The 19,253-nt window shown below is 48.7% G+C and overlaps 1 protein-coding gene across 2 annotated transcripts in view; it reads left to right on the forward strand.

The window, feature by feature from the left end:
• The window catches only part of crocc2 (ciliary rootlet coiled-coil, rootletin family member 2), a 207,308-nt gene that overhangs the window by 60,740 nt on the left and 127,315 nt on the right, over positions 1-19,253 (forward strand). For both annotated transcript variants that reach the window (XR_008075929.1, XM_052475603.1), the window contains exons 5-8: positions 4,241-4,324; positions 4,435-4,550; positions 9,970-10,114; positions 14,871-14,977. Coding sequence is in view for 1 of the 2 variants with exons in the window: in XM_052475603.1 (XP_052331563.1) it covers positions 4,241-4,324; positions 4,435-4,550; positions 9,970-10,114; positions 14,871-14,977 (452 nt within the window). In the remaining variant the exon portion in view is untranslated. The remainder of the gene's footprint in view (positions 1-4,240; positions 4,325-4,434; positions 4,551-9,969; positions 10,115-14,870; positions 14,978-19,253) is intronic.

A 19,253-nucleotide genomic window follows, 5' to 3' on the forward strand; every position in this document is an offset into this window, starting at 1 on the left:
CCAGGGAGTATTGATGACCTGTAGGATCCAGGGAGTATTGATGACCTGTAGGATCCAGGATCCAGGGAATATTGTTGACCTGAGGATCCAGGGAGTATTGATGACCTGTAGGATCCAGGGAGTATTGTTGTCCTGTAGGATCCAGGGAGTATTGTATGACCTGCAGGATCCAGGGAGTATTGATGACCTGTATAGGATCCAGGGAGTATTGATGACCTGTAGGATCCAGGGAATATTGTTGACCTGCAGGATCCAGGGAGTATTATTGACCTGTAGGATCCAGGGAGTATTGTTGACCTGTAGGATCCAGGGAATATTATTGACCTGTAGGATCCAGGGAATATTATTGACCTGTAGGATCCAGGGAGTATTGTTGACCTGTAGGATCCAGGGAGTATTGTTGACCTGTAGGATCCAGGGAATATTGTTGACCTGTGGGATCCAGGATCCAGGGAATATTGTTGACCTGTAGGATCCAGGGAGTATTGTTGACCTGCAGGATCCAGGGAGTATTGTTGACCTGTAGGATCCATGGAGTATTGATGACCTGTAGGATCCAGGGAATATTGTTCTGTCCTGTAGGATCCAGGGAATATTGTTGACCTGTAGGATCCAGGGAGTATTGATGTCCTGTAGGATCCAGGGAGTATTGTTGACCTGCAGGATCCAGGAGTATTGATGTCCTGTAGGATCCAGGGAGTATTGTTGACCTGCCTATCCAGGAGGGTTGACCTGTAGGATCCAGGGAGTATTGTTGACCTGTAGGATCCAGGGAGTATTGTTGACCTGTAGGATCCAGGGAGTATTGTTGACCTGTAGGATCCAGGGAGTATTGTTGACCTGTATGATCCAGGGAGTATTGCCCTGACCTGTAGGATCCAGGGAGTATTGTTGACCTGTAGGATCCAGGGAGTATTGTTGACCTGTATGATCCAGGGAGTATTGTTGACCTGTAGGATCCAGGGAGTATTGTTGACCTGTATGGATCCAGGGAGTATTGTTGACCTGTATGATCCAGGGAGTATTGTTGACCTGTAGGATCCAGGGAGTATTGTTGACCTGTAGGATCCAGGGAGTATTGTTGACCTGTATGATCCAGGGAGTATTGTTGACCTGTAGGATCCAGGATCCAGGGAGTATTGTTGACCTGTAGGATCCAGGGAGTATTGTTGACCTGTAGGATCCAGGGAGTATTGTTGACCTGTAGGATCCAGGGAGTATTGTTGACCTGTAGGATCCAGGGAGTATTGATGACCTGTAGGATCCAGGGAGTATTGTTGACCTGTAGGATCCAGGGAGTATTGTTGACCTGTAGGATCCAGGGAGTATTGATGACCTGTAGGATCCAGGATCCAGGGAATATTGTTGACCTGTAGGATCCAGGGAGTATTGATGACCTGTAGGATCCAGGGAGTATTGTTGACCTGTAGGATCCAGGGAGTATTGTTGACCTGTAGGATCCAGGGAGTATTGATGACCTGTAGGATCCAGGGAGTATTGTTGACCTGCAGGATCCAGGGAGTATTGTTGACCTGTAGGATCCAGGGAGTATTGTTGTCCTGTAGGATCCAGGGAGTATTGTTGACCTGCAGGATCCAGGGAGTATTGATGACCTGTAGGATCCAGGGAGTATTGATGACCTGTAGGATCCAGGGAATATTGTTGACCTGCAGGATCCAGGGAGTATTATTGACCTGTAGGATCCAGGGAGTATTGTTGACCTGTAGGATCCAGGGAATATTATTGACCTGTAGGATCCAGGGAATATTGTTGACCTGTAGGATCCAGGGAGTATTGTTGACCTGTAGGATCCAGGGAGTATTGTTGACCTGTAGGATCCAGGGAATATTGTTGACCTGTGGGATCCAGGATCCAGGGAATATTGTTGACCTGTAGGATCCAGGGAGTATTGTTGACCTGCAGGATCCAGGGAGTATTGTTGACCTGTAGGATCCAGGGAGTATTGATGACCTGTAGGATCCAGGGAATATTGTTCTGTCCTGTAGGATCCAGGGAATATTGTTGATCTGTAGGATCCAGGGAGTATTGATGTCCTGTAGGATCCAGGGAGTATTGTTGACCTGTAGGATCCAGGGAGTATTGTTGACCTGTAGGATCCAGGGAGTATTGTTGACCTGTAGGATCCAGGGAGTATTGTTGACCTGTAGGATCCAGGGAGTATTGTTGACCTGTAGGATCCAGGGAGTATTGTTGACCTGTAGGATCCAGGGAGTATTGTTGACCTGTAGGATCCAGGGAGTATTGTTGACCTGTAGGATCCAGGGAGTATTGTTGACCTGTAGGATCCAGGGAGTATTGTTGACCTGTAGGATCCAGGGAGTATTGTTGACCTGTAGGATCCAGGGAGTATTGTTGACCTGTAGGATCCAGGAGTATTGTTGACCTGTGATCCAGGGATATTGTTGACCTGTATGATCCAGGGAGTATTGTTGACCTGTAGGATCCAGGGAGTATTGTTGACCTGTAGGATCCAGGGAGTATTGTTGACCTGTATGATCCAGGGAGTATTGTTGACCTGTAGGATCCAGGGAGTATTGTTGACCTGTAGGATCCAGGGAGATTGTTGACCTGTAGGATCCAGGGAGTATTGTTGACCTGTAGGATCCAGGGAGTATTGTTGACCTGTAGGATCCAGGGAGTATTGATGACCTGTAGGATCCAGGGAGTATTGTTGACCTGTAGGATCCAGGGAGTATTGTTGACCTGTATGATCCAGGGAGTATTGTTGACCTGTAGGATCCAGGGAATATTATTGACCTGTGGGATCCAGGATCCAGGGAATATTGTTGACCTGCAGGATCCAGGGAATATTGTTCTGTCCTGTAGGATCTGTGGATAAGGTCTGGTACCGCTACACTTGTGTTGTCTGCCGAATGCAACAGATGTAGCACCATATACGTTGATTTATAGTATTTCTATAATATTGTGATGTACTACAGTGATGTAATACAGTACATTCAGTAGGAATTCAGAGCCATTCCTATTTTCCACATTTTGTTACGTTACAGGCTCATTCTAAAATGGATTGAATTGTTTTTTTTTCTCATCAGTCTACACACAATACCCTATAATGACATCACAATACCCTATAATGACATCACAATACCCTATAATGACATCACAATACCCCATAATGACATCACAATACCCCATTACGACAAAGCAAAAGCAGGTTTTTAGATTATTTTAAAAACAGAAATACTATATTTACATAAATATTCAGAGCCTTTGTCAGGGAGGTGACCAACAACCCGATGGTCACTCTGAGTTCCTCTATGGAGATGGGAGAACCTTCCAGAAGGACAACCATCTCAATCAGGCCTTTATGGTATAGTGAACAGATGGAAGCCACTCCTCAGTAAAAGGCACATTACAGCCCGCTTGGAGTTTGCTAAAAGGAACCTAAAGGACTCTCAGACCATGAGAAACAAGATTCTCTGGTCTGATGAAACCAAGATTGAACTCTTTGGCCTGGATGCCAAGCGTCACGTCTGGAGGAAACCTGCACCCTCCTTACGGTGAAGCATGGTGGTGGCAGCATCCCTACGGTGAAGCATGGTGGTGGCAGCATCATGCTGTGGGGATGTTTTCAGCGACAGGTACTGGGAGACTAGTCAGGATGGAGGGAAAGATGAGCGGAGCAAAGTACAGAGAGATCCTTGATGAAAACCTGCTCCAGAGCGCTCAGGACCTCAGACTGGGGCGAAGGTTCACCTTCCAACAGGACAACAACCCTAAGCACACAGCCAAGACAACGCAGGAGTGGCTTCGGGACAAGTCTCTGAATGTCCTTGAGTGGCCAAGCCAGAGCCCGGAATTGAACCCGATCGAACATTTCTGGAGAGACCTGAAAATAGCTGTAAAGCCAACCTCCCCATCCAACCTGACAGAGCTTGAGAGGATCTGCAGAGAAGAATGGGAGAAACTCCCCAAATACAGGTGTGCCAAGCTTGTAGTATCATATCCAAGAAGACTTGAAGCTGTAATCGCTGTCAAAGGTGCTTCAACAAAGTACTGAATAAAGGGTCTGAATACTTATGTTTAGCAAACATTTAGCAAACATTAAAAAAAAAACTGTTTTTGATTAGTCATTATGGGGTGTTGTGTGTAGACTGATGAGGGGGGGAAACAATTATATCCATTTTAGGATTTAGCATAACGATCTGGAAAAGTCAAGGGGTCTGAATCCTTTCTGAATGAACTGTCTGTCTTGTACCAGACGCTTCAGTACAAGAAGAGATGTGGTGCCCTGGAAGAGCAGCTGTTGGAGAAGACCTCCGAGTCAGAAAGACTACAACTCTCAGTAAGTCGGAGGAAACTCAATTTTAGAAGCTACTTTGTCCCTTAGGGCCACCGTACTCAGTAAACTGTACGTACTGTAAATATCTGGGCTGGTGGCTGTGTTGTGTTCAGCTACAGGCCCAACTGGACTCGTCAGCCCACCGCCTGCACCGGACAGAAACACAGCTTCAGGACAACAGCAGAACCATCCAGAGCAAACGGGCCATGTTGGAGGAAGAACAGAAGAGGTAGGTTCTACAGAGTAGTAGAGGGAGGTTCTACAGAGCATTAGAGGTAGGTTCTACAGAGCAGTAGAGGGAGGTTCTACAGAGCAGTAGATGGAGGTTCTACAGAGTAGTAGAGGTAGGTTCTACAGAGTAGTAGAGGGAGGTTCTACAGAGCAGTAGAGGTAGGTTCTACAGAGCAGTAGAGGGAGGTTCTACAGAGTAGTAGAGGGAGGTTCTACAGAGCAGTAGAGGGAGGTTCTACAGAGCAGTAGAGGGAGGTTCTACAGAGTAGTAGAGGGAGGTTCTACAGAGCAGTAGAGGGAGGTTCTACAGAGCAGTAGAGGGAGGTTCTACAGAACAGAAGAGGTAGGTTCTACAGAGCAGTAGAGGTAGGTTCTACAGAGCAGTAGAGGGAGGTTCTACAGAGTAGTAGAGGGAGGTTCTACAGAGTAGTAGAGGGAGGTTCTACAGAGTAGTAGAGGGAGGTTCTACAGAGTAGTAGAGGGAGGTTCTACAGAACAGAAGAGGTAGGTTCTACAGAGTAGTAGAAGGAGGTTCTACAGAGCAGTAGAGGTAGGTTCTACAGAGCAGTAGAGGTAGGTTCTACAGAGCAGTAGAGGGAGGTTCTACAGAGCAGTAGAGGTAGGTTCTACAGAGCAGTAGAGGGAGGTTCTACAGAGCAGTAGAGGGAGGTTCTACAGAGCAGTAGAGGGAGGTTCTACAGAGCAGTAGAGGGAGGTTCTACAGAGCAGTAGAGGGAGGTTCTACAGAGCAGTAGAGGGAGGTTCTACAGAGCAGTAGAGGGAGGTTCTACAGAGCAGTAGAGGGAGGTTCTACAGAGCAGTAGAGGGAGGTTCCACAGAGCAGTAGAGGGAGGTTCTACAGAGCAGTAGAGGGAGGTTCTACAGAGCAGTAGAGGGAGGTTCCACAGAGCAGTAGAGGGAGGTTCTACAGAGCAGTAGAGGTAGGTTCTACAGAGCAGTAGAGGGAGGTTCTACAGAGCAGTAGAGGGAGGTTCCACAGAGCAGTAGAGGGAGGTTCTACAGAGCAGTAGAGGGAGGTTCTACAGAGCAGTAGAGGTAGGTTCTACAGAGCAGTAGAGGGAGGTTCTACAGAGCAGTAGAGGGAGGTTCTACAGAGCAGTAGAGGGAGGTTCTACAGAGCAGTAGAGGGAGGTTCTACAGAGCAGTAGAGGGAGGTTCTACAGAGCAGTAGAGGGAGGTTCTACAGAGCAGTAGAGGGAGGTTCTACAGAGCAGTAGAGGGAGGTTCTACAGAGCAGTAGAGGGATGTTCTACAGAGCAGTAGAGGGAGGTACTACAGAGCAGTAGAGGGAGGTTCCACAGAGCAGTAGAGGGAGGTTCCGCAGAGCAAAACATTTATGGAAATGAGTACAGTAATCCCCTTAGAACTCTGCTCCCGTTTCGTTCTCTTTCTTTTCATCGTTTAAAAAAAACACCAAAGCCGCTCAGAAGTGTTTCTGAGAAGTAGTTTGTATGGAACAGAGAGAAAGACTGCCTCTGTTTTCTCCGTGCCCAGGCTGGGAAGAGGAGGACAGCAGGAGGGAGGCTGGGAAGAGGAGGACAGCAGGAGGGAGGCTGGGAAGAGGAGGAGAGCAGGAGGGAGGCTGGGAAGAGGAGGACAGCAGGAGGGAGGCTGGGAAGAGGAGGACAGCAGGAGGGAGGCTGGGAAGAGGAGGACAGCAGGAGGGAGGCTGGGAAGAGGAGGAGAGCAGGAGGGAGGCTGGGAAGAGGACAGCAGGAGGGAGGCTGGGAAGAGGAGGACAGCAGGAGGGAGGCTGGGAAGAGGAGGACAGCAGGAGGGAGGCTGGGAAGAGGAGGAGAGCAGGAGGGAGGCTGGGAAGAGGACAGCAGGAGGGAGGCTGGGAAGAGGAGGACAGCAGGAGGGAGGCTGGGAAGAGGAGGAGAGCAGGAGGGAGGCTGGGAAGAGGAGGACAGCAGGAGGGAGGCTGGGAAGAGGAGGACAGCAGGAGGGAGGCTGGGAAGAGGAGGAGAGCAGGAGGGAGGCTGGGAAGAGGAGGACAGCAGGAGGGAGGCTGGGAAGAGGAGGACAGCAGGAGGGAGGCTGGGAAGAGGAGGACAGCAGGAGGGAGGCTGGGAAGAGGAGGACAGCAGGAGGGAGGCTGGGAAGAGGAGGAGAGCAGGAGGGAGGCTGGGAAGAGGAGGACAGCAGGAGGGAGGCTGGGAAGAGGAGGACAGCAGGAGGGAGGCTGGGAAGAGGAGGACAGCAGGAGGGAGGCTGGGAAGAGGAGGACAGCAGGAGGGAGGCTGGGAAGAGGAGGACAGCAGGAGGGAGGCTGGGAAGAGGAGGAGAGCAGGAGGGAGGCTGGGAAGAGGAGGACAGCAGGAGGGAGGCTGGGAAGAGGAGGAGAGCAGGAGGGAGGCTGGGAAGAGGAGGACAGCAGGAGGGAGGCTGGGAAGAGGAGGACAGCAGGAGGGAGGCTGGGAAGAGGAGGAGAGCAGGAGGGAGGCTGGGAAGAGGAGGAGAGCAGGAGGGAGGCTGGGAAGAGGAGGAGAGCAGGAGGGAGGCTGGGAAGAGGAGGACAGCAGGAGGGAGGGTGGGAAGAGGATGACAGCAGGAGGGAGGCTGGCTTAGTAGGGAGTGTGAAGCGTAGCCTTTATACTGTACATGCTTTCGGCATCCAATTTGTCAAAGTTAATTAGCTCGGTCCTGTTGGCTCAGTCGTTCAGAGTACTTTAACGGTGTCTCACACTGAGCGGGGGACCGGGCCCAGCAACCCCTGCACCTGACACCAGCCTTTAAACAAACAAGATTTATAGAGCCAACCAGCTCTAATTGAAATTGTTACGACAGATGCTTGGCAGCCCTCTTGCCAAGGCCCCATCACTTTTATAGCAGCCTCAGCATGGAGCTCCGCCGTGAGGCCTACTGTAGAGGTGCTGAACCACATCTGAGTGGAGCTTTCTAGTGAGTCCTAATGTAGAGTAAGTAACCAAGCCTCTGTTTGTAGCGTGACACATTCTCTGCACCAGAGGAGGCTGGTGGGAGGAGCTATAGGAGGACGGGCTCATTGTAATGGCTGGAATGGAATGAATGGAAGGGAGTCAAACACGTGGTTTCCATTAATGTTTGATGTGTTTGACATCGTTCCTGGCAATCTATTCCAGCCATTACAATGAGCCGTCCTCCCCCCAGCAGCCTCCCTTGGTTTGGTACCATTCCATTCACTCCATTCCAGCCATTACAATGAGCCGTCCTCCCCCCAGCAGCCTCCCTTGGTTTGGTACCATTCCATTCACTCCATTCCAGCCATTACAATGAGCCGTCCTCCCCCCAGCAGCCTCCCTTGGTTTGGTACCATTCCATTCACTCCATTCCAGCCATTACAATGAGCCCGTCCTCCTATAGCTCCTCCCACCAGCCTCCGCTGCTCCGTATAGAGCTCCACCGTGAGGCCTATTGTATAAAGCTCTGCTGTGAGGCCTACTGTAGAGTTAGTTACCGACCCTTTGCACGGAGCTGCACCGTGAGATCTACTATACAGTGAGTAGTCAAGCTCCTCCATGGAGCTCCACCATGAGGCCCACTGTGGTGTTAGTTACCAAGCTTGTACACTGAGCTGCTCACGTGAGACCTACTTAGAGTTCATTTCCAAGCCTCTCCATGGAGCTCCACCGCGAGGCACACTATACAGTGAGTAGCCAAGCCTCTCCATGGAGCTCCACCGTGAGACCTACTATACAGTGAGTAGCCAAGCCTCTCCATGGAGCTCCACCGTGAGGCACACTATACAGTGAGTAGCCAAGCCTCTCCATGGAGCTCCACCGTGAGGCACACTATACAGTGAGTAGCCAAGCCTCTCCATGGAGCTCCACCGTGAGACCTACTATACAGTGAGTAGTCAAGCCTCTGTACAGAGCTCCGCCATGAGGCCTAATGCAGAGTGAGTAGCCAAGCCTCTCCATGGAGCTCCACCGTGAGGTCTATGGTAGTTCGTTTTAAAGCCTCTGTACAGAGCTCCGCTATGAGGCCTACTGTAGAGTGAGTAGCCAAGCCTCTCAGTGGCCCTTCGCCTCGGTTTGGCTCGCTGCACAGTGCTAACCCGCTCCACTCCCCTCAGATAGCTTAAAAACATGGAGAAAACATAGACAGTTGGCCGGCTTCGCATACGACACAGCGTGAGAATGATGTAAACATTTCTGTAAATGACTCTGTGAGAGAGAGCTCAATCTGGTAGGAATTAGGACGGAGTTGACGTGGACTTTATTAAAGTGTCACACGTGTTCTGCTGTGTAAGCGTGGCTGGCAAGGGTGGATCACAGAAAAGGGTTTATAAGCTTGTAAACGTAGGAGTGATATAGTGGCCACGCGATTGATGGAGTTTGGGTGGGGGACAGCAAGGTTTTAGGAGGGATGGAGGGAGGGAGGGAGGGGAACGAGAACGAGGAGAATGAGTTGTGGGAAGATTAGGGGAGTCAGGTTTGCAGCTGTTGGTGGTTGGTTGACAAGTGATGCTGCCAACTTGGCTGTTGATGGAGTATGGGTGGGGGTGGGGGTAGGGGTTGGGGGTAGGGGTTGGGTGTGGGGGTGGGGATGGGGGTAGGGGGTGGGGGTGGGGGGTAGGGGTAGGGGGTGGGACAGGGTTTTTAGAAGGGAGGGAATCAGGGAGGGAGAGAGAGAGGTTGTTAATGGCTGGTGGACAGGTGACAGCACCAACTTGGCTCCTCACTACCATGTAAAGACGAGCTAAACTCTTAACGAAGTTCTGTAAATAAGTCTTTGTCCGCAGTAATATGATGTCATAGAAAAGAGGGCCAAACGCTCGCAAATAAAGTATAACTTAACTTTATTATTATCAGTCATAATGGACGTGTTTTTCGGGACGTCAATGCATTTGTGATTTGCTGGTTATCTTTTTCATGTCATGTATCAACAAGTTCAGCGTCCAGAATTACACATTATATATATATATATATATGTATATAGTGCAGTAATTTTGATCTGAGCCGGCCCAGGGGCCTTGGTCAAATGTCAGGGGCCTTGGTCAAATGTCAGGGGCCTTGGTCAAATGTCAGGGGCCTTGGTCAAATGTCAGGGGCCTTGGTCAAATGTCAGGGGCCTTGGTCAAATGTCAGGGGCCTTGGTCAAATGTCAGGGGCCTTGGTCAAATGTCAGGGGCCTTGGTCAAATGTCAGGGGCCTTGGTCAAATGTCAGGGGCCTTGGTCAAATGTCAGGGGCCTTGGTCAAATGTCAGGGGCCTTGGTCAAATGTCAGGGGCCTTGGTCAAATGTCAGGGGCCTTGGTCAAATGTCAGGGGCCTTGGTCAAATGTCAGGGGCCTTGGTCAAATGTCAGGGGCCTTGGTCAAATGTCAGGGGCCTTGGTCAAATGTTGTGCACTATCTTTACGGGTTTCAATTTGGAACGCAGATAGAGGTCATGTGTTCCGGTGTTCCCCAGGTGTGCCGGTCTCAGTCAGGTAAACGCCCTGCTCAGAGAACAGCTGGAACAGGCGAGCTCAGCCAATCAGAGCCTGACGGAGAGCCTGCGCAGAGCCAGTGACGACTTGGAGCAGAAAGATGCTCGGCTGCGCAAAGAACAAGAGGTAAGAAGGGAGAACCCCTGTGTCCGATTCACACTAGAGGGCCCTATCAGCCAGGGGCCCTTATCAGCCAGGGGCCCTATCAACCAGGGGCCCCTATCAGGACCTATATATATATATATATTAAATTATGCCCCCCCTCTATAGACTCTAGTCTCTGTAGAATCTAGTCTCTGTAGACTCTATAGACTCTATAGACTCTAGTCTCTGTAGACTCTAGTCTCTGTAGACTATAGACTCTATAGACGCTATAGACTCTAGTCTCTTTAGACTCTAGTCTCTGTAGACTCTGTAGACCCTGTAGACTCTGTAGACTCTAGTCTCAGTAGACTCTGTAGACTCTAGTCTCTATAGACTCTAGCCTCTGTAGACTCTCGTCTCTATAGACTCTAGTCTCTGTAGACTCTAGTCTATGTAGACTCTAGTCTCTGTAGACTCTATAGACTCTGTAGACTCTAGTCGCTGTAGACTCTAGTGTCTGTAGACTCTATAGACTCTATAGACTCTAGTCTCTATTGACTCTAGTCTCTGTAGACTCTCGTCTCTGTAGAGTCTAGTCTCTGTAGTCTCTGTAGACTCTAGTCTCTGTAGACTCTGTAGACTCTAGTCTCTGTAGACTCTGTAGACTCTGTAGACTCTAGTCTCTGTAGTCTCTGTAGACTCTAGTCTCTGTAGACTCTAGTTTCTGTAGACTCTAGTCTCTGTAGACTCTGTAGACTCTCGTCTCTGTAGACTCTAGTCTCTGTAGACTCTACTCTCTGTATACTCTAGTCTCTGTAGCCTTCCTAGTCTCTGTAGCCTCTCTAGTGTCTGTAGCCTCTCTAGTCTCTGTAGTCTCTGTAGACTCTAGTCTCGTTAGTCTCTGTAGATTGTAGACTCTCACGTTGAGCAACTTTCTTTCTTTCCCATGTGGTGGGAATTTCATTCAGAATCCTGTTTTGTCAATTAATCCTCATTCTTCGTACGTTTCATTGTTATGATTTTCAAGCTGTTGTTTCCTGTGAAAACATTCCAAAGGCTGAACAATAAGAAAGACATTCTGGCTCTAGGAACTCATGCTGCAAACAGCCTGTTCAATGTCAAACAGGGGGTTATATGTGTCCTGTTTCACTGCATTTACAACTGGGTAACAAGTAGAAGTGTGAGGTATGAAATGGAAATGTGTGTTGTTGTTTTTTACATATCCCAACATCCCCTGAGACACTTTTGGAGAGTGTGGTCACGGCCAGGGATTAGACATTATTGACAGCGACCGGGTTAGATGCCTTGCTAAAGGGCACAGCTGATGATTTTTTTCCACCGAGTCGGCCCGGGGATTCAAACCAACGACCTTTTTCGGTTACTGTCCCAACGCTCTTAACCGCCAGGCTCTCTGATACCCAGCAAACGAAAAATTGGTTCTGTGAATGTTCCCAGAACATTCGTTAGGTCGCGGCAAATGTTCTCATAACACCAAAAAAAAACAAACGATCCTTTCATGCTGACGTTACAAGAACGTTCCCAGGACATGTTTTGTCTGTTCATGTTCTTTTAAAAGGTTCACAGAATGTTTCTGTAGGTTGTGAAAAAATTGTGGGGATATGACAAGGGATAGGTTTCCAAAACACTCAAATTGTCCAGTTGTGTTGACAGTCAGATAATGTCCAATTTGTAAGTCGCTCTGGATAAGAGCGTCTGCTAAATGACTTAAATGTAAATGTATATCAGGTTGCAAAAACTAAAGAGAAGCCTTTGATGTTGACAGAACAGCCTTATTTGAGTTCTTTAAAGGTTCCCAGAATATTTTATTATTATTTTATTAGGGTGTGGCTACATAACAAGGTTCCCAAAACACAAGGCTAGAAGAAACCAATAGAGGAACCAGACTATGAGGGGTGGCCAGTCCTCTTCTGGCTGTGCCGGGTGGAGATTATAACAGAACATGGCCAAGACCACGACGGACCCTCCACCTCCAAATCGATCCCGCTCCAGAGTACAGGCCTCGGTGTATTCCTTCGACGATAAGCGTAAATCCGACCATCACCCGGGAATCCGACCAAAACCACGACTGGTCAGTGAAGAGTGACTTTCTGCCAGTCCTGCCTGTTCAGATGTACCAATCCTGTGCAGGTGTTGTTACACGTGGTCTGCCACTGCGAGGACGATCAGCTGTCCGCCGTGTCTCCCTGTATCGCTTTCTTAGGCGTCTCACAGAACGGTTCTCACAGAATTGCAAATGTTTTGCCCTGGTCACATATGCCATCCTCATGCCTCCTTGCAGCATGCCTAAGGCACATTCATGCAAATGAGCAGGGACCCTGGGCATCTTTCTTTTGGTGTTTTTCAGAGTTAGTAGAAAGGCCTCTTTAGTGTCCTAAGTTCATCACTGTGACCTTAATTGTCTACCGTCTGTAAGCTGTTAGTGGCTTTCCGACTGTTCCACAGGTGCATGTTCATTAATTGTTTATGGTTTATTGAACCAGCAAGGGAAACAGTGTTTAAACAATGAAAGTTATTTGGATTTTTACAAATGATCTTTGAAAGACAGGGTCCTGAAAAAGGGACCTTTTTTTTGCCGAGTTTATATTTACCAAAATAAATTCAGGTTTAACGCAATAATCCCTTATTGATTTAAAGGTCCAATATTGTCACGGCCGTCGTCGGAATGAGACCAAGGTGCAGCGTGGTGAGCGTACATTTTCTTTTATTAGTTCAAATGTCACCAACAAAACAAGAAATAACAGAAACGACCGTGAAGCTTACAAGGGCTGTAGTGCCCCTAACAAAGACAACTACTCACACTGAAAGGAGGGAAAAAGGGCTACCTAAGTATGGTTCCCAATCAGAGACAACGAAAGACAGCTGTCCCTGATTGAGAACCATACCCGGCCAAAACATAGAAATAAAGAAACATAGAAAACAAAACATAGAATGCCCACCCCACATCACACCCTGACCTAACCAAATAGAGAAATAAAATGGCTCTCTAAGGTCAGGGCGTGACAAAGACAGCCATTTTTAAAAATCTCAAAATCAAATTATTTCTGGGTGGCAATTAAGTACCTTCAAATTGTCAATGATCATAATTTTGGAAAGAGAGGATCCAGATTGTCTAGCCAGGCTGATTTGTAGGAGTCCAGATTTTGCAGTTCTTTCAGACCATCAGCTATCTAGATTTGGGGGAAGGAGAAATGGGGGAGGCTTGGGCAAGTTGCTGTGGGGGGCGCAGGGCTGTTGACCGGGGTAGGGGTAGCCAGGTGGAAAGCATGGCCAGCCGTAGATTCTCAATTGTCGCGGATTTATCGATGGTGACAGTGTTTCCTAGCCTCAGTGCAGTGGGCAGCTGGGAGGAGGTGCCCGTATTCTCCATGGACCCAGAAGTAGACAGCCTATCAAGAGGATGGGTGAAGGGAAGGTGAATAAGACAGATACCAGTATTTCCCGGGGTTAGTTATGTCTGCGAAGCCTAAAAAAGGAACCATGGAATTCCTGATTGACCTTACTGCCATGGCGACCGTAATGCCATGGCGACCGTACTGCCATGGTAACCGTACTGGGAAAAAAAAGCCCAGTCTCAGCCCAGTCAAAACTGTTCGCTGCTCTGGCCCCCCAATGGTGGAACAAACTCCCTCACGACGCCAGGACAGCGGAGTCAATCACCACCTAGGTAGGACTGTCTAGGTATGTCTAGCTAGATGGAGTGCATTGGTTGGGAGAAATGTACTCGTTGGGCTGATGCCAAGTGTCATTGAGGCGGAGGAAGTCTAGACTTCTCTCAGCGAGGATGTTGTTCAGTAGTAGTAAATGTCCTAATAGTCGATAATAGTCCTACGATACAGTTCTCAAATGCAGATGTCCTATATTATCCTTTAAGCAGCTACAAATGTACATGCTGAAGATGTTGTGGTATCGACTGGACAGCTTTTTATTCTATAAGAACGTTTGCCGCAACCGAACGAATGTTCTGGGAACATTAACAGGACCAATGTTGGTTAGCTGGGAAAAACATTACTGGTACGTTGTGTTATTATATTCTCTGGGAACCTGATGAGAACGTTTGGGGAACGTTCTGTGGTGGCTGTCACAGATGACACAGATGACATGAGAGTCTATAGCTATAGTAGTCTCAAGGTTAGACAGCACCCATCTCCATCCTGACTCCTTCCTGTCTCCCTCCTGTCTCCCTCCCATGACCTGTCTCCCTCCTGTCTCCCTCCCATGACCTGTCTCCCTCCTGACTCCTTCCTGTCTCCCTCCTGTCTCCCTCCCATGACCTGTCTCCCTCCTGTCTCCCTCCCATGACCTGTCTCTCTCCTGTCTCCCTCCCATGACCTGTCTCTCTCCTGTCTCCCTCCTGTCTCCCTCCCATGACCTGTCTCCCTCCTGTCTCCCTCCCATGACCTGTCTCCCTCCTGTCTCCCTCCCATGACCTGTCTCTCTCCTGTCTCCCTCCCATGACCTGTCTCTCTCCTGTCTCCCTCCTGTCTCCCTCCCATGACCTGTCTCGCTCCTGTCTCCCTCCCATGACCTGTCTCCCTCCTGTCTCCCTCCCATGACCTGTCTCTCTCCTGTCTCCCTCCCATGACCTGTCTCTCTCCTGTCTCCCTCCTGTCTCCCTCCCATGACCTGTCTCCCTCCTGTCTCCCTCCCATGACCTGTCTCTCTCCTGTCTCCCTCCAATGACCTGTCTCCCTCCTGTCTCCCTCCCATGACCTGTCTCTCTCCTGTCTCCCTCCCATGACCTGTCTCTCTCCTGTCTCCCTCCTGTCTCCCTCCCCAGACGTGTGCCTTCCGGGTGGGTCGTGAGCAGGCCCGTGTGAGGGCCCTGTGGCGCCAGGCAGCCTCCCTACGGAGCACCTTCACCCAGCTCAGGAGCTTCGCTGACAGGTGAGTGTGGCGACCTTGTCAGCCCCCCTCCAAGCCCCCGTCCAGGAACCGTCCAAACATTCACCAGACACCCCTCGAGACCCCTCCAGTTTCCCTCCAGCTACCCTGGGATCCCCCCCCAGTCCATACCACCATCCAGACTCCCACCAGAACCTGGATCAGGATCACACATGTATCCCTCCAGTCCTCCGCTCCTCCGCTCTCTGAACCCCATGAACCAATCCATCCATCCCTCTCTCCTCACTGGGGACGGTTGTCTCTGGATGCCCCTGGTCTGTTGACGGAGGCATCCATCATGATAAAGGTTGTCTCTGGATGCCCCTGGTCTGTTGACGGAGGCATCCATCATGATAAAGGTTGTCTCTGGATGCCCCTGGTCTGTTGACGGAGGCATCCATCATGATAAAGGTTGTCTCTGGATGCCCCTGGTCTGTTGACGGAGGCATCCATCATGATAAAGGTTGTCTCTGGATGCCCCTGGTCTGTTGACGGAGGCATCCATCATGATAAAGGTTGTCTCTGGATGCCCCTGGTCTGTTGACGGAGGCATCCATCATGATAAAGGTTGTCTCTGGATGCCCCTGGTCTGTTGACGGAGGCATCCATCATGATAAAGGTTGTCTCTGGATGCCCCTGGTCTGTTGACGGAGGCATCCATCATGATAAAGGTTGTCTCTGGATGCCCCTGGTCTGTTGACGGAGGCATCCATCATGATAAAGGTTGTCTCTGGATGCCCCTGGTCTGTTGACGGAGGCATCCATCATGATAAAGGTTGTCTCTGGATGCCCCTGGTCTGTTGACGGAGGCATCCATCATGATAAAGGTTGTCTCTGGATGCCCCTGGTCTGTTGACGGAGGCATCCATCATGATAAAGGTTGTCTCTGGATGCCCCTGGTCTGTTGACGGAGGCATCCATCATGATAAAGGCTGAAGTTGAACACGAGGCTTTAGTCATCAAATCAAATCAAATCACATTTTATTTGTCACATCCATCATGTGGTTAGTCAGATGTTCTGTTGAGTGGCATCCATCATGAAATGCTTGTGCTTCTAGTTCCGACAATGCAGTAATAACCAACAAGTAATCGAGCTAACAATTCCAAAACTACTACCTTATAGACACAAGTGTAAGGGGATAAAGAATTTGTACATAAGGATATATGAATGAGTGATGGTACAGAACGGCATAGGCAAGATACAGTAGATGGTATTGAGTACAGTATATACATATGAGATGAGTATGTAAACAAAGTTGCATCGTTAAAGTGGCTAGTGATACATTTATTACATAAAGATGCAGTAGATGATATAGAGTACAGTATATACGTATGAGATGAGTATGTAAACAAAGTGGCTAGTGATACATGTATTATATAATGTATAATATATAATGTAATAACTTGTATAAACACCAACAACAGTTGAGTAATTAGTTGTAGCGTACACTGCTCTGCTTGCGGACAGAAATACCTTGTGTTTGAGGCTCGGGGTCAAACGTGAAACAGCGCCCAGTTCAACGTGAGCTTATGGAGCTTAAGTCCTACAGGCAGAATCCATCTTGTCCTCAATAGGATACAACAGTCCCTTTTTCCTAATGAACAACCACTGGGCCACAACTTCAAAACTAAAGACTTTAGGTCTGTTTTCTGTTTGACAGGCATCCATCATGATGTTCCTCTGTCTGTAGGAGTCTGAGGCACCAACCATGTCCTCTGTCTGTAGGAGTCTGACACGTTAACCATGTTCCTCTGTCTGTAGGAGTCTGACACGTTAACCATGTCCCTCTGTCTGTAGGAGTCTGACACGTTAACCATGTCCCTCTGTCTGTAGGAGTCTGATCACGTTAATCATGTCCCTCTGTCTGTAGGAGTCTGACATCATGTTAACCATGTTCCTCTGTCTGTAGGAGTCATCCATCATGATAACCATGTCCCTCTGTCTGTAGGAGTCTGATCACGTTAACCATGTCCTCTGTCTGTAGGAGTCCATCATGATACGTTAACCATGTCCCTCTGTCTGTTGAGGAGTCTGACCGTTAACCATGTTCCCTCTGTCTGTAGGAGTCTGACACGTTAACCTGTCCCTCTGTCTGTAGGAGTCTGACACGTGTAACCATGTCCCCTGTCTGTAGGGAGTCTCCATCACGATAACCATGTTCCTCTGTCTGTAGGAGTCAAATCAAATCAAATCCATGTCCCTCTGTCTGTAGGAGTCTGAGATGTTAACCATGTTCCTCTGTCTGTAGTTCTGACACGTAATAACCATGTTCCTCTGTCCAAAACTAGGACCTTATAGACACAAGTTAAAGAATTTGTACATAAGGATATATGAATGAATGTTCCTCTGTCTGTAGGAGTCTGAACGGCATAGGCCATGTTTGAGTCAGTATATACATATGAGATGAGTCTGAAACAAAGTTGCGTTAACCTATGATCCATTTATTACTAAAGATGCAGTAGATGATGACACAGTATATACGTATGTCCCTGAGTCTGTAAACAAAGTGGCTAGTGACACATGTATTATATAATGTCCCTCTAATGTAATAACTGTATAAACACCAACAACAGTTGAACCATGTCCGTACACTGTCTGTTGTGTTTGAGTCTGACACGTGAACAGCGCCCATGTTCCTCTGTCTGGAGGAGTCTGACAGGCAAATCCATCTTGTCCTCTCTGTACAACAGTCTGAATGAACAACCACTGTCCCTCTGTCAAAACTGACTTTAGGTCTGTTTTCTGTTTTCGCAAACATACTTACTCAGTTATGGAGATTTGACCAAGGGTTACCATGTTCCTCTGTCTGTAGGAGTCTGACACGTTAACCATGTTCCTCTGTCTGTAGGAGTCTGACACGTTAACCATGTCCCTCTGTCTGTAGGAGTCTGACACGTTAACCATGTCCCTCTGTCTGTAGGAGTCTGACACGTTAACCATGTTCCTCTGTCTGTAGGAGTCTGACGAGTTAACCATGTTCCTCTGTCTGTAGGAGTCTGACACGTTAACCATGTTCCTCTGTCTGTAGGAGTCTGACACGTTAACCATGTCCCTCTGTCTGTAGGAGTCTGACACGTTAACCATGTCCCTCTGTCTGTAGGAGTCTGACACGTTAACCATGTCCCTCTGTCTGTAGGAGTCTGACACGTTAACCATGTCCCTCTGTCTGTAGGAGTCTGACACGTTAACCATGTCCCTCTGTCTGTAGGAGTCTGACACGTTAACCATGTCCCTCTGTCTGTAGGAGTCTGACACGTTAACCATGTTCCTCTGTCTGTAGGAGTCTGACACGTTAACCATGTCCCTCTGTCTGTAGGAGTCTGACACGTTAACCATGTCCCTCTGTCTGTAGGAGTCTGACACGTTAACCATGTCCCTCTGTCTGTAGGAGTCTGTCTGACACGTTAACCATGTCCCTCTGTCTGTAGGAGTCTGACACGTTAACCATGTCCCTCTGTCTGTAGGAGTCTGACACGTTAACCATGTCCCTCTGTCTGTAGGAGTCTGACACGTTAACCATGTCCTCTGTCTGTAGGAGTCTGACACGTTAACCATGTCCCTCTGTCTGTAGGAGTCTGACACGTTAACCATGTTCCTCTGTCTGTAGGAGTCTGACACGTTAACCATGTCCTCTGTCTGTAGGAGTCTGACACGTTAACCATGTCCCTCTGTCTGTAGGAGTCTGACACGTTAACCATGTCCCTCTGTCTGTAGGAGTGTGACACGTTAACCATGTCCCTCTGTCTGTAGGAGTCTGACACGTTAACCATGTTCCTCTGTCTGTAGGAGTCTGACACGTTAACCATGTTCCTCTGTCTGTAGGAGTCTGACACGTTAACCATGTTCCTCTGTCTGTAGGAGTCTGACACGTTAACCATGTCCCTCTGTCTGTAGGAGTCTGACACGTTAACCATGTCCCTCTGTCTGTAGGAGTCTGACACGTTAACCATGTCCCTCTGTCTGTAGGAGTCTGACACGTTAACCATGTCCCTCTGTCTGTAGGAGTCTGACACGTTAACCATGTTCCTCTGTCTGTAGGAGTCTGACACGTTAACCATGTCCCTCTGTCTGTAGGAGTCTGACACGTTAACCATGTCCCTCTGTCTGTAGGAGTCTGACACGTTAACCATGTCCCTCTGTCTGTAGGAGTCTGACACGTTAACCATGTTCCTCTGTCTGTAGGAGTCTGTCTGACACGTTAACCATGTTCCTCTGTCTGTAGGAGTCTGACACGTTAACCATGTTCCTCTGTCTGTAGGAGTCTGACACGTTAACCAT

Source organism: Oncorhynchus keta, chromosome 22 (genome assembly GCF_023373465.1).
Source record: "Oncorhynchus keta strain PuntledgeMale-10-30-2019 chromosome 22, Oket_V2, whole genome shotgun sequence".
Lineage (NCBI taxonomy): Eukaryota > Metazoa > Chordata > Actinopteri > Salmoniformes > Salmonidae > Oncorhynchus > Oncorhynchus keta.